This window comes from Trachemys scripta, chromosome 2 (genome assembly GCF_013100865.1).
Source record: "Trachemys scripta elegans isolate TJP31775 chromosome 2, CAS_Tse_1.0, whole genome shotgun sequence".
NCBI classification, from domain to species: Eukaryota; Metazoa; Chordata; order Testudines; family Emydidae; genus Trachemys; species Trachemys scripta.
In genome coordinates, this window is record NC_048299.1 from 107,283,386 (window position 1) to 107,298,226 (window position 14,841).

Here is a 14,841-nt window from a genome sequence, read left to right on the forward strand (position 1 = left end):
GCCGGGAGGTGCGCCGGGGGTGGTCGGCCAGGGCCCGAGCCGACCCAGGCTGGAGCCGCCGGGGGCCAGCCTGGGCCGCGCCTCCTCCACCCCCACCCCCCCTTACCTGCTTCAGGCTTCAAGCAGGGGAGGGGGCGGAGACTTTGGGAGGGGGCGGAGTTGGGGCGGGGGCGTGGGCGGGGCTGGGGGCGGGGCCGGGGCCCCCGGGAGTGTCCTCCATTAGGAGGCACAAAATATGGTAACCCTATGGAAGAGGTCTCAGGGGAACCCCAAGACCAGGAAAGCCAAGACTTCACCCATCTATAATTTAAAAAAATAAATACAAAAATCTACATGAAAATAATAATATAGGTCTCATGTAAAGCAGATATTCAGTGTTAAGGTTGCCATGCCATCCTGGACTCATTCAATGGTATATACACAAGGACCAGTTGTGCCCCCTCAGTCACACTGACTGGTGCCTTACTTCCTGAATAGTCTAATTAAAAGAAACAGAGATACTCTGCTACTCAGAGTGTAAGGTACTACTTAGTGTGAGTAGTAAGGTTCTAGTGTATGAAGTGCTGTCAATAAAGATAGGTTCTTTGTGTTCTCTAGGAACCATATTTGCTTAGTTTATGACATGTAACGCCTTTGGGGTTTAGAGAGCATGGCCCCTTTAAATCTTTTTCCTAGTGGGGGAAGGGGGAGCAGTAAAAGAAAGGAGGGAAACTGGGGACTGTGGCTCTGGAGGAGAGAAGGGCTGCAGCCCACAGGCCCTCACAAAGTGAAGCAGGAGAACCTGCCTGAAGCCTGGGAAGGACAGGGCCGATCGGGGACACCCCAGGACAGGAGCCAGGAGGAGCACTGTGCCAGCGAGGAATCGCCTGAGAAGGACAGGCTGGAGCTGGACCCAGTGTCACTGCTGCTCAGAGCTGCATGGGACTGTGAGTACTGGAGCTTGTGACTTTGCACTGGGAATAAGGAGGGAGGCTGCTAACTAAAGTGGGGAGTGTCTGCCCTTCCAGACTGTGCTACCACTGGGCTTGTGGGGCCTTGGTTTGGATGCAACCCTGTGCTACTGCTCCCCCTATATTTCCCCCTGTTGTTTTTCTCCTCTCATCCCTCTGTAAATAAATATCTCCCTTTGTTATATCCATTGTACTTTTCCTGTGTGTGTGTTCACTCTGGGGCAGGGGGGAGGTTGGAACAGGTGCCCCTGGGGTGGAAGGGATTTTTCCTGCTGCATTCCTGTGCATGCCCTCTCTTGGCCAGAGCTGCCTGCAGAGCAGACTCCATCTTGGCCACGAGGGCACTAAAGTTACAGACAAAACACAAGATTTTAAAACTATCAGCACTGTAGAGCACATATACTGTCAGGCTGTAAAAATGCAAGCTGTACTCCACTCTATTTTGTCCTTACACATAATAAACAAAATTGTCTGTTAAGTTTCCAGAACCCATAGTGCTTACAATGGTGAATGAAGCATAACAATAGCAACTGTATTCAGACCCTGTGCCAGATTGGCAGTTATTAAAATCCCATTTTGATGTGTAAACTCAGCACATTCAATGTGGAAGTCATTAAAGAAGTACATATAGATACAGTTCTGGCAATCCTTGTAATTTCATTGTGAGTCTCATTATGTTTGGCGTTCTTCTGAAAGCCTCGGCTGCTGGATTCATGTGAATACAGGACAATATCAGCTGTCATGTTTTTAGAAAAGTAATCTAGTTTGAAAATGTGAGCTGAGTGCACTCTATAAGGTCAGAATCCAGAAGACAAAGTGACCCCCAAAGTTATTAGTAAACAAAGAACCACACCTCATGATTTTCAAGACAGGCTCATGATTTTTGAATGGGTGGGTGTGGAAATACTAGAGATATACTACACTAAAATGCTATTAAAAAAATCACTATTACAAATGCCCCCCTTTTGGGTAACTGATGGCACTTTAGTTTTCCATCACCAACTTCATCAGTGCTGTTTGTTAATAGCATGGGATCACTATATTACTTGGTATTATTTTGCATTTTGTATTCACTTTTTATTATTGCCATCCTATTGTTGTTTTGATTTTGTTTTTTCCACTTTAAATTTAAGGGGATTCAATCCTTTTTCTCTAGTCTGAAAAGTTCATATGTTGTTTGGAACCAAATAAGGATAAAAACAGGAACTTCTATAGTTTTACCCCTCCCCCCAATTTATTTTTAATATGTGTCTTTGCCTATTAAGTTAATTTTTAATATGTTTATTTCTCTGAATTCTCCTTAAGCGTAAAAGTGCATATCTTCACTAGGAAAAAAAAATGTTTTCTTAACTCATGTTAGCTAACAGACAGTAACAAACACAAGGCCTAGAGAAGACAAGGAGGTTGTCGTTTTCACATGAGTTAGCAGACTGTGAGGGAAGCTGGGGTTTATCAGCCTGCTTACTACAAATCACCTTGTCTTCACTAGGGTCTTAAACCATATCAGTTTCCACAGGTTAGCCAACACAAATTAAGAACACACCTTATTTTCTAGTGAAGACAAGGCCCATCTGAACACATCCTGCTCCTTATTCAGCACAGAGATGCATCAGATCAGAGAAGAACCTCAGAAACACCAAAAAGAAGAACAGGAGTACTTGTGGCACCTTAGAGACTAACAAATTTATTAGAAACACCAGTCAACTGTTTATCTTTTCTCACCAGTCAGGGGTCATTTGCAACTGCAATAGCTACAGGCTTTGCTGCCTTATAAGGGATGGGCAGCTGTACAGCTTTAGTGTAAGTAACATCACTGGTGAACAGTCAGTACTTAGTGGTCTGCAGCAGTGAGAAACTGAAGAAGAGATGTTTGCAAGGAAACAGAAGCAGAGGAGAAAAAGGAAATTAAAATATATTTATGCCTGCAATATTCCTCTTCACCCTGAAGGCTAAAGATAATCTCACTGATGACAAAGAGACCAACAGGCATCACAAAACTGATTTATGTTGCTCACCAAAAGAATGGACAGTAATCATCACATCAACTGGATTTGTTCTGCCCCTTTCCCTAAACCATTCTTCATTCCCATGAGATGGAGTTTGCTGTAGCAGACAATCAAATTAACTTCTAACCACTGAACCTAATTTGATCCAATTATTTCATAAAATTCACCTTTGTTTGATACCAAGCATGACAAATTTCAGCCCCAAAGCAGTTTGCTTGAAAAGGGAATTAACAACTAGAAAAGACAGGTTCAAATGAGTTGTCAATTTAAAATATAAATTTAGAGATTTTGAGGCCACATTGGGGCCATTATAGTCATCTAGTCTGACTTCCTGAATAATATAGGCCATAGAACTGCACCAATTAATTCCTGCATTGAGCCTCGTAACTAGTAATTTGCAGCCAGCATATTATTTGTGTGTGTTGGATCTCTCTCATACCCCATGTCTGTCTTGTCTATTTAGAATGAAAGCTCTTCAGGGCTGAAACTAGTATATGTTTGTACAGCACCTAGCATAATGCCTGATCTTGGTAGGCCCCCTAGGCACTACTTTAATAAATATGAACAATATTCAAAAGACAGCCAATCTTAATTTAATGACTCCAGGCAATGGAGAATTTCCATTGGTAAGTTATTCCAATGGTTAGTTAACCTCACTTAAAAATGTATGCCTCTGTTTGAGTGTTTCTAATAAGGCTATTGGAAAAATTTTCTTCAAAGTTGTTTTTTTGACTTTTTTTTTTCCCAAAAAGTGTCTGTGTTGTGATAATTTTTTTTTTAATACAAACACCACAAAACCAAAAAGGTTTTGATTTTCAGCTGAAAACTCAAAATATTTCAGCTTTGGAAATGTCACCACAGTGCCACATGGAGTTACAGTTTATTTGCCTCAAGTCCCCATTCTCTTGTATGGGCTGGGATCACCCACTGAACTTCATTGCCCATGATGCGCTATGGACACATGACTCCCAGGATGCACACCCTCCCCATATCCAAAAGGGAACCCAGTCTATAGAGGAGAGAGCAGGAGGCACACAAACTACAACTCCCATGAGGCACAGCAGCAGTATTTCTGAATTAACATATTCTGTTTTTCAGTCAAAATATTTCAGATTTTGATTTTTCACCAAGTCATCAAATTTTTTCACAGGGAGAAAAAAAAATAAACACATTTTCTGACCAGCTCAAATTTCTAACTTCTACTTCTAGCCATTGGAACTTGTTATGCCTTTGTCTGCATCAATAGGGATCCTTCTAGTATCAGGTATTTCCTCCTTGTGCGTATACTTCTAGACGGTAATCAAGATGCTTCTTAACCTTCTTTGCTTATGCTTTGATCCTGTGCTGAAATAGCATCAATGTAGAAGCCTCTGTATGAAACTAACAAAGTCATTTAATTAGGTTCCTCCTTGAACTGAGAGTCAGAAATCTTTCCAAACATGACTTCCTCTCTCAACCACTTTATTCATTAAGGGCCTGATTCTCCATCTCTTTAATTCAATGCCAACATTTCCATTGACTTCAGTGGGTTCAGGATTGAGCCTTAAAAGGGCCTGACGCTGCAAGACTTATCATATGCACAACTCCATTGGCTTCAGCTAGAGTTCTGAAGTTAATAGCTACAGGATGAGGCACCAGGTTCTATGGTTCTGTCATGTAAACCTATGCCAAGGTAGTTCTAAAACATAACACACTCTTCTTATGTGAAGAAAGAATATGATTTTTTAAACACTTTTTTACATTACCTAGCTGAGTAACCCGCCAAAGCTAAAACACAACAATGGCACAGCTGAAGTAGCTTTATCATGGTTTAAATAAAAGACCATAAAATCCTGTCATTTGATAGTGTTGATCTCTATTCTTTCTCCCCACACCCGTCCCCCACAACCTACTGTCATTCAGCTACCATCCTGTAAATATTTCAAATACATACTGTACATGCACAGTGAATAGTACACCTTAAAAGGAATGGGGCAATTGAATTATATTGAGAAATATATAAACATAACACACTAAGCCTTTATTTCCTACTTTCAGCTGAATTGAATTTCAAAGGGAAAGTGGAAGGAAATATTTAAAGATCAATAAGAAAATGGTGGGAGATAAATAAGTGAAACAGTTGCAGCCAAATATGTTGGGTTGAATTAATAGTGAAGTAACATCAGCTGCTGAATATCAAGTAACAAAAGGAGCTTTCTGACATACACTATGATATTGTACCTTGTTTATATTGATGTGCAGAGCTGGCCATGGTCCAACTACCTTCACAGTCTCCACTTCCATCTTCTTCAGATGGGAAGAAGTGTTATCATAAAGGAGGGGAAGTCCTGAGCTCAATTCTAAAAAGAGGCCCAAAAGAAAGAAAGAAAAAACAAAATCTCAAGGAAAACTACAAGAGCATCGCAGATCAAAACACTCAGCTGCAATTGAGGAAATACTGTCAAAAGCTTTATATGCTTTTTATTTTCTGTAATACCCTCTAAGAAGTTTTAAAATGCATTTATTGGGTCATTTTCCCTTTTCTATTTAGCAAACAATCTTCTTCCAAATTCTAATGTGACTTAAACCAACTTCGGACCCGATTCTGAGTGTCTCAAGCTGAGTAGCAACTGAGTCCATGAGTGGTCCCATCGACTCCACTGGCACGACTTTGAACAAAGATGCCACCTATGTGTAAGGGTATCAGAGTCTGGCTTTTTGGCTTCTATAGCAGACTTTCGTCTTTGAACACCAGTCTCTTTTAGGTTGTCATCAGGAATTCGTCCAGCTCACTCAACAGTTTTTTAATTATTCACTTATGCAGAAAGAAAATACAATATTTTTGAGTGAGCCTCCTGTCAATATTGACCTATTAAACCACCTTATGGATGGAGTGGCAGATATGAAAATTATTTAGAAATATAAAAATATTATTTGTTTTATTAAATGTCATTAAATGAGTCCTTAACTTTTTCTGTATTTCATTTTCTCAGTGAGACTAGTTAATAAGTAAAAGTAGTTTGGACCCATTCTTCAGACTCTAGGGGTCTGATCCAAAGCCCCTTGAGATCAATAGAAAGCCTCCCATTGACTTCAGTCTGGTTAGGATCAAGTTATTAAATAGTCCTAATGAAGATAAGTACTGCTCACGTGGGGCCTAATTCAATAACTGTTTAAGCATGAGCTTAAATCCATCCCTGCTGAATTGGAGACCAGGGGGTGAATCCAACTCCCACTGAAGTAAATAAGTGTGTTTCTGGTGAATGGGCTCTTGAGTAACTGTTTCCAGTGTTGGGCTCCTTGTATTCCTGTTATCTTGCTTGATACAATCAGCGATGACACAGTCCAGAATTTCTGACATCACATTTTCTTTCCCGATGATAAAGCTCTGAACTAAGAAATCACACTGTGGTACTTAGTGAATAAATTAGTGCCGCTTCTTAGATAAGCCAGGATGATTTTGTATAAACAGATTCATTTTAAGTTCCGGTTGGGAAAGAAAATACTGAAAAAGTACACAATTTAAATGGGTTTAAGTCAAATGTAATTTGTACAGTTTGCTAGATTGCATGACTGGTTCATTACATTAATGTACCAGAAATTAAAACAGTTAAATTAACTTAGTTTTCACTGTTCAACTTGCAAATAGTCATACAAAACAAAGCCATAAATAAACAAACTCTAAACAAATTCTTTACAGTGCCAATGTTAAGTTTAAAAAAAAATCAAATCTCTCTCTTAAAAACCAAAATAACCTTTACAAGATTAGTTTACTTAAAATGCAGTTGTACTCTGAAATTAATTCTGTTAAAATGACATAACATTCTATGTTCATTGTCTCTTGCTGATTTCCATATCAAGTGTACTCGGCCTCTAAATGAGTGGAGGTTTACAGGGAAGTAGAGTGAACCGGGTCGGGGGGGGGGGGGGGGTTTGGAGGGTTCATCAAGAAGAAAAACAGAAGTTTCACACAGTAGCCTGGCCAGTCACAAAACTCGTTTTCAAAGCTTCTCTGATGCGCACCGCGCCCTGCTGTGCTCCTCTAACCGCCCTAGTGTCTGGCTGCGTGTAATCAGCGGCCAGGCGAGTTGCCTCAACCTCCCACCCCGCCATAAAGGTCTCCCCCTTACTCTCACAGATATTGTGGAGCGCACAGCAAGCAGCAATAACAATGGGGATATTCTTTTCGCTGAGGTCTGAGCGAGTCAGTAAGCTGCACCAGCGCGCTTTTAAACGTCCAAATGCACATTCCACCACCATTCGGCACTTGCTCAGCCTGTAGTTGAACAGGTCCTGACTCCTGTCCAGGCTGCCTGTGTACGGCTTCATGAGCCATGGCATTAAGGGGTAGGCTGGGTCCCCAAGGATCACGATAGGCATTTCAACATCCCCAACGGTTACTTTCTGGTCCGGGAAGAAAGTCCCTTCCTCCAGCTTTCGAAACAGAGCAGAGTTCCTGAAGACGCAAGCATCATGTACCTTTCCCGGCCATCCCACGTTGATGTTGGTGAAACGTCCCTTGTGATCCACCAGGGCTTGCAGCAGCATTGAAAAGTACCCCTTGCGGTTTACGTAGTCGGTGGCTTGGTGCTCCGGTGACAAGATAGGGATATGGGTTCCGTCTATGGCCCCGCCACAGTTTGGGAATCCCATTTCAGCAAAACCATCCACTATTGACTGCACGTTGCCCAGAGTCACTACCCTTGATATCACCAGGTCCTTCATTTCCCTGGCAAATTGGATCACAGCAGCCCCCACCGTAGATGTGCCCACTCCAAATTGATTCCCGACTGACCGGTAGCAGTCTGGCATAGCAAGCTTCCACAGGGCTATCGCCACTCGCTTCTCAACTGTGAGGGCTGCTCTCATCTTGGTATCCTGGCATTTCAGGGCAGGGGAAAGCAAGTCACAAAGTTCCATGAAAGTGTCCTTACGCATGCGAAAGTTTCGCAGCCACTGGGAATCGTCCCATACCTGCAGCACGATGCGGTCCCACCAGTCTGTGCTTGTTTCCCGGGCCCAGAATCGGCGTTCCACGGCATGAACCTGCCCCAGTGACACCATGATTTCCACATTGCTGGGGCCTGTGCCTTGTGAGAGGTCTATGTCCATGTCAATTTCCTCATCACGCTCGTCGCCGTGCTGCAATCACCTCCTCGGCTGGTCCGGGTTTCGCCTTGGCATGTCCTGGCTCTGCATATACTCCAGGACAATGCGCGTGGTGTTCATAGTGCTCATAATTGCTGCGGTGATCTGAGCGGGCTCCATGATCCCAGTGCTAGCTATGGCGCCTGGTCAGAAAAAAGGCGCGAAACTAGTATCTGATGGACCAGGAGAAGGAGGGAGGGCGGGAGGGAGGGAGGGCCGAGTGACGACATGGCGTACAGGTACAGGAACAGGGAGAAACACAAACAACTGTCACACAGAATGGCCCCCCCAAAGATTAAACTGAAAACCCTGGGCTTAGCAGGCCGTTGATTTCACGGAGGAAGGGGAAGCAAATGAATACAGAACAAATCTATTTTTTACATCTTAAGCTGGCAGCCGACGGTGCAGCATGAGTGATAGCCTCTCCAGTATGATGACGATGGATACCAATCATAATATACCATCGTCTGCCAAAAGGCAAGGGGCTGCTGCTGTGTAGCAATGCAGCCCCACGTCTGCCAGCCCCACATCCGCCAGCACCCAGCATCGCCCTCGGCCTCTTCTGGGTGCTTAGCAGACAATACTGGGCAATTGGCAGAAAATAGTATACTACAACTGGTAGCCATCATCATCGAAACAGTAGCATGTCTGCCCAGGTGGCCATGATTGACAGCCACTCCAGTACGACGACAATGGGTACCAGTCATAATATACCATCGCCTACCAAAGGGCAAGGGGCTGGTGCAATGCAGCCCTACGGCTGCCAGCCCCACGGCTATCACTCATGCTACACCGTCTACCGCCAAAAGGCAGTTAGCAGCTGCTGCTGTGTAGCAATGCAGTCCCACGTCTGCCGGCACCCAGAGGACATATGGTGACGGTGAGCTCAGCTGAGCTGAGCGGGCTCCATGCTTGCCGTGGTATGTTGTCTGCACAGGTAACCCAGGTAAAAAGGCGCGAATCTATTGTCTGCCGTTGCTGTGACGGGGGGGAGCGGCCTGACGACATGTACCCAGAACCGCCTGCGACCCTGTTTTGCATCATCCGGGCATTGGGATCTCAACCCAGAATTCCAAGGGGCGGCGGAGACTGCGGGAACTGTGGGATAGCTGTGGGATAGCTACCCATAGTGCAATGCTCCAGAAGTTGACGCTAGCCTCGTACTGTGGACGCGGTCCGCCGACTAGAGCACCTAGAGCATTTTATGTGTGGACACACACAATCGGCTGTATACAACCGATTTCAATAAAACCGGCTTCTATAAATTCGAACTAATTTCGTAGTGTAGACATACCCTAACACTCTCCAATTGGATGGAGTCGGTAGGCTGGTACCAAGATTCGCCATGCAAAAGACAAGTAGTGCCCTTTTCTGTTCCAGCAGAGCAAGCTTGTTGAAAGTGGTGCTCCACTGAGTCTCATTTTGAATCAGAGAAGTAACAGCCAGGACTAATTCCCTTTTCGTGTTGTGAGTTTGGAGATAGTGGAAGAGGAATGCTCTAACTGGCTGACCAACTGGGACCAAGTTGACAGTGACCAATTTGTCCAGTGAAGGTTGTTCTAATAATTCACCTAATTCACAAGGTGTCCACAAACCAACTTTAGATACACAAATCAGTATATTTAAATCCTTATCTACCGTAGCACCATTGTTTCCAAGTGCCAGGTGAACACTGTTTTTGCTGGTTGGGCAATTATCAAACATGCTCCCAAGTGCTCCTGAAATAGTGGTTCCAGTACAGGTGCTGTTGAAAGCCTCCTAAGGCAGTACATACAACATGTAAAGTAGCCCTCCCTCAACTCCTTCACACCTTACCAGGGTCCTGTAGTGCACTTGTTCACCTGATAAAATTTTCAAAGTAGCAGGGAGTCTGGGGCCAGAGTTGCTCCAGAGGCACATGGCCTCTGAGCACATGGCTTGGGCATCCCACAGAACTGCCAAGTATATAAGCTTATTTATCAGGGGCACAAACTCTGACCCTATAATGGGTCAGGTGAGAAAGAACTCTGCCAGGAAGATTTGCTGCCTCAGAGCCCTCTTCCATGGGCTTTTGAGTGGGATGGAAAGATCTGGATCTGGAGCAGCAACAGCTCCATTCAGTTGGCAGAGCAGCACACTGGTGGATGTAATCAACATCTCATTAGCAAAGCTGTCAATTCATAAATGTTATATCATTCCAACTTCCTGCAGGGTTAGTATGCATTTAATGGTGCATTCATTTCTTACAAAAATGGTCCCAGTTTCAGAAACGAATCAGTTTAAGGTTTGTCTACACACATACTTTGTACCTCTTTAACTATATCATTTTGAACCAGGCATAGTTAAAGCAGTAAAACCTCCTATTGTGGATGCAGTTATACTGATAGAAAGGTGCTTATACCACTATAGCCTCGTCCCACAAAACAGGGGCAGTACACATTAAACTCCTTAGGTAAACAATCACACCCTTAACCAAATTAGGGGAAAAACTGTGTGTAGACCAGGCCTAAGTAAAGTGGGAGGAAAAAATTACACTATCCCTAGGAACACCCACTGTATGTCGTACATAGAAAAACATCTCTGTTTTTAAAGTCAATGTCAGGCTAAAATACCTCCAGGGTATACTGGGAGACTATATTATGCTGTGCATGAGGAAACAGTTTGCAAGCTATACTTACTTCTAATTGATTCTGAAACAAAATCAAAATCCTGTCAACACATTTTTCTGTACTTTAGGGGAAAAATTAGCAATCACAAGGGTTGGAATAGGAAATATTGTAACAGAAACCTCACAGAAGCCATGCTGCACTTTTTTGTTCAACTGCTTGCATGGACTGACTGACTGACTAAATTTAGATAGGCTGAGGCTTAACCCTCTCAGAGCTGGTTACAAATATTTAGTATAATGTGAATTATTCCTGATTTTTGCCATTTGCACATGTTCAGTAGAGGTGTGACAGTGACTTGACGATTCCATCTGCATTGATCACGTTCCAGCCTCTAGCAATTTCTTGCAATTGCTTCTCCTTACGCCAGGGCGGAGGCTGTAGAACTGGACACTGGACCGGAGGGCAGGGAGACTGTCTGTCCTGTGCTCTCAGTGCTTTTCCTGCTCGTGCCCAGATACCATGAAGAAGAAAGCTGCTTGATTCAAATTAAAAGGGGTGAGGAGAAAAGTGGGAACCAGACACATGGACAGCTGGGGGCACAGAAGAAGAAGAGGATAGAAAGGGCTATGCCTGTGACACTATATAAAGAATAATAATAATAATGAAATATATCATCCTGTGCCAAGCATCTAACTCTATGACTAATCGAGCGGTTGTTCAGTTATGGAATTCAAATTAATTGCCAGATCCTGTAACCAAGCATTCAACAGCAGAGCCAGAAAACTGTGAATCCTGATTAATTTGCATCAACCGTGAAATTTGAGAATAATAGAAAGTATGCTCTTCATTGAGAAAACCTGAAATGCAATAGCTCCCCTTCTTTGATGCTGTCTGTTTCCTTGCCTGTGACAAATCTCATGCCAGAGTAATTACTGAAATTCTGTTACATTTAATAGACTTACTATTTGGGTTTGGAACTCCAGAAACAATATCTTTGTTGTCTGGAACAATTACTCCATAATTAGAGTGGTGATGGTGATGCCGGTGGTGGTGGTGGTGATGCCTTCCAGACATTTTTGTGGTAAATGGAGCTCCACCATTTTCTTCAATGTTGAACTGATGAAGGTCAGTGTTGTTCAAGGGGTAGCTGTGAAACAAATTCAATTCAAATTAGAATCTTTCAAAGTGACAAAGCAATTATGTCTTTTTGGGGAATTTAAACTGCTTTTCTTGGACAATGTTGAGTTTTCAAGAAGGTTCTTTAATTTGTGTAAGCTAAGTACTCCACCCATTTAAGATTAATTCATTTCAATTTAACTGAATCCCCCCCCCCCCCCGCACAAAAAACAAAAACCCCAAACCGGCATAGATTCTAACCTAACACTTTGTACCAATGGGAGGCCTGCATGCACAGCAAGATGGTAAGATTTTCATTTGTGAATTATTTTCTGTTTTAAATGCGAATGATGCTTCCCTAAAAAAAAAAAAAAATTACATGACTCAAATTTGAATGATATGTGGTCCAGAGCATAGATCTAAGGAAACATCAAAACCCATCAGATGGGGATTTGCATTTTCATTTGTGGTAGGAGATTGCCCAGGTCACACCACAGCAATTCATCCTCAGTGTGGTTTGACTTTGAGAATCTAGACAATGGGATCAGAGTAATTTCATACTACTGAGGTTGAATGAGCCTCTGGCAAAATGGTGACAATGCTCTTTGGAAAAGTTTGACACATATTGGAAATAATAAAATTCTGAAAAAAAGTATCTTTAGTTGAGCATTTACTTGTGCCAACAATGAAATCACATTTGTGCTGGTAAATACAGTACAAATAAATTTTGTACATATAAATATTTTTGTAAGAGAATAACAGCATGCAACAATTGTGCATGCAGAAATGAAGACTAGGTTGAGATCTTAGTGAAAGTTTGTCCTTAATTCTACATCAGTATTGACTCAGATACTAACATACACTTTATTCAATAATTGTATAGGTACTATATAAAGTTATTACTTGAAATGGCTAAAGCAGATGTTGATTGCATCTTAATTCCAGCAACCAAAAAACAATAAGTGCTTTATACCATCTATGCAGATTAGTGCAAATAAAGTTTCTTCTTCATGGAATATTATACATTTTAAAATATTTGAAAAAGTATTCTGTATCATTTTATAAATGTATTAATATTCAAAATTGTAGCAGTTTTTGGAACACTAAATTAAAAAAGAAGAGAATTTCCAGCCTTTTTAGAACATATGAAGAGATATCCACCTGCTGGCAGCTTACAACTAAAGAGAGAAAAACCTGAAAACTGAAGAATTAGAAGGAAAAATGAGCAGATTATTTCTAACTAGACTGCATACAATATAGAAAAAAACTTTGTTCACCGCAAACTGTCTACCCTCCCAAAGCAAAATTAACCAGTCATTTGCAAACAAACATTGTATTATTTCAAAAGCCATGTCCAAGTGCATAACTTTGTACCTCTCCAATAATAATTGCCTTCTTAATACACTTTTCTAACTGTATGGGAGGCTCTGGCTGGTGGTAACTGACCAGCACTTCAATGTCAAAAGTTGGTTCATTGGGGAGGAGGTGGACCGCTGCATGTTTAAGGACAGTTGGAAGCCTCTTCTCACAAAGCAAGACATTGGAACGAACTGCCAGTAATGGCACCATAGCTACCCCACTTTTCTTAAGTGACCAGGATAAACATGGCTCAGATCTACAAGTGGTAAGTCTTGAGGAGCCCAAAAGATGAGAAATATTCTCCTTAGAAACCAAACCAAATGCAAACAGTAGATGACAAACCATCTGGAGCCTGTAGTTCTCAAACTCCAAAGGTTTGGAGAAAATAACCTGACACTAGTCTCTCATTAGCAAGACCATCTTCAACATCTTCAACACAGCAATCAACTGAAGGCAGTACTTATGGGACAAATCAGACCAGGATAATGAGACTGCGCACTAAATGAGAGTTCACCTAGACAATCTTTTTGAGGTGTCTACGACTGAGGACAATTAACCTTTTTGTCTTATGTTATAGCTCTTTTGTACATACAAATGAATGTTCTGTAGAAAAGATCAGATTCCAGGTGACTTCTCTGCCATCCTTTGTATAATTCAACTGTTTCAAGACACAGAGATTACCATTAAACCAGAGTATGATAAAGGATCATAGAGCTGAGGATCCCCTTTAAAAAAAATGATAATAGCTGCAGGTGAGCAGATAGACACACACTGGTTGGAAGAGGCAACCCAGTTGTCCATCAACATCAATGAGACCATAAAACTTCATAAGTCAAGTCTCAGAGGTTGATATGGAAGTGAAATAGCTGCCGTATTGAAATGGAGGAAATTATTTGTGTATCTGAACTATCTAAATCAGTTTTGCGATCAGATTGAGCATATCCCTAGCTCTGTGGAAATATTTATTGACTATCTGGATAAAGGACTCAACCTTACAGGTAAAACCCAGGGAAGTCCATCATGTCAAGGAAGTAAAGAGTTAGCTCAACAAAGATTTTGTTCACGTGAATGTTGAAGTCCCCATGGGCAATGAACTATAAGGAATCCAATAGCAGTGCAAACACCAGCTCAGCAACCTGAGATGTGAAATCCCCCATTTAACTTGGTGGTCTACTCTTCACAAAAGAACCATAAACTTCTATCCTTCTTCAGGGTCAAAAATGACTGACAGATATTCAAACTCACCCTCACGGCTGGTTCCCTGTGTCCATTTGCAGGATAGGACAATAATCACAACCCGCCCTCACCCGCATATGAGGTTCTGTGGGAGTTCTTCATGAGACTGGTGAGTCAGAGAACAACTGGGACTGCAGCTTCTGACCTAGTGAACTGGCTTTACATATGACAGACTTGGAATTACCCAATCCAAAATCTCAAGCTTGAGGAATCCAAATTACCCATTCCATGTCACCTACAGTGTTTTATTTAAAGGCATTTGGAAGCCTTAATATTACATTTCCAACACACATCAAGGCAAAACTTCTACAGTACAGACCTTAAACTCCACCTCTCCACGGTTTGGTGTGCTCTAGCACAGGTACCTCACTGGGGCTTCTCTGTTCTTCATGGTCTTTATTTTGACCCAGAGAATTGAAACATTATCTTTCTCTACTCTTCTGCTCAATGACTTCTCCT

General features: G+C 42.2%; 1 protein-coding gene across 2 annotated transcripts in view; it reads right to left on the reverse strand.

The window, feature by feature from the left end:
• Positions 1-14,841, reverse strand: part of EPB41L4B (erythrocyte membrane protein band 4.1 like 4B) — a 258,354-nt gene that overhangs the window by 93,703 nt on the left and 149,810 nt on the right. For both annotated transcript variants that reach the window (XM_034761377.1, XM_034761376.1), the window contains exons 16-17: positions 11,634-11,818; positions 5,177-5,295 (exon numbers count right to left, since the gene is read on the reverse strand). In XM_034761377.1, coding sequence (XP_034617268.1) covers positions 5,177-5,295; positions 11,634-11,818 — 304 coding nt within the window. The remainder of the gene's footprint in view (positions 1-5,176; positions 5,296-11,633; positions 11,819-14,841) is intronic.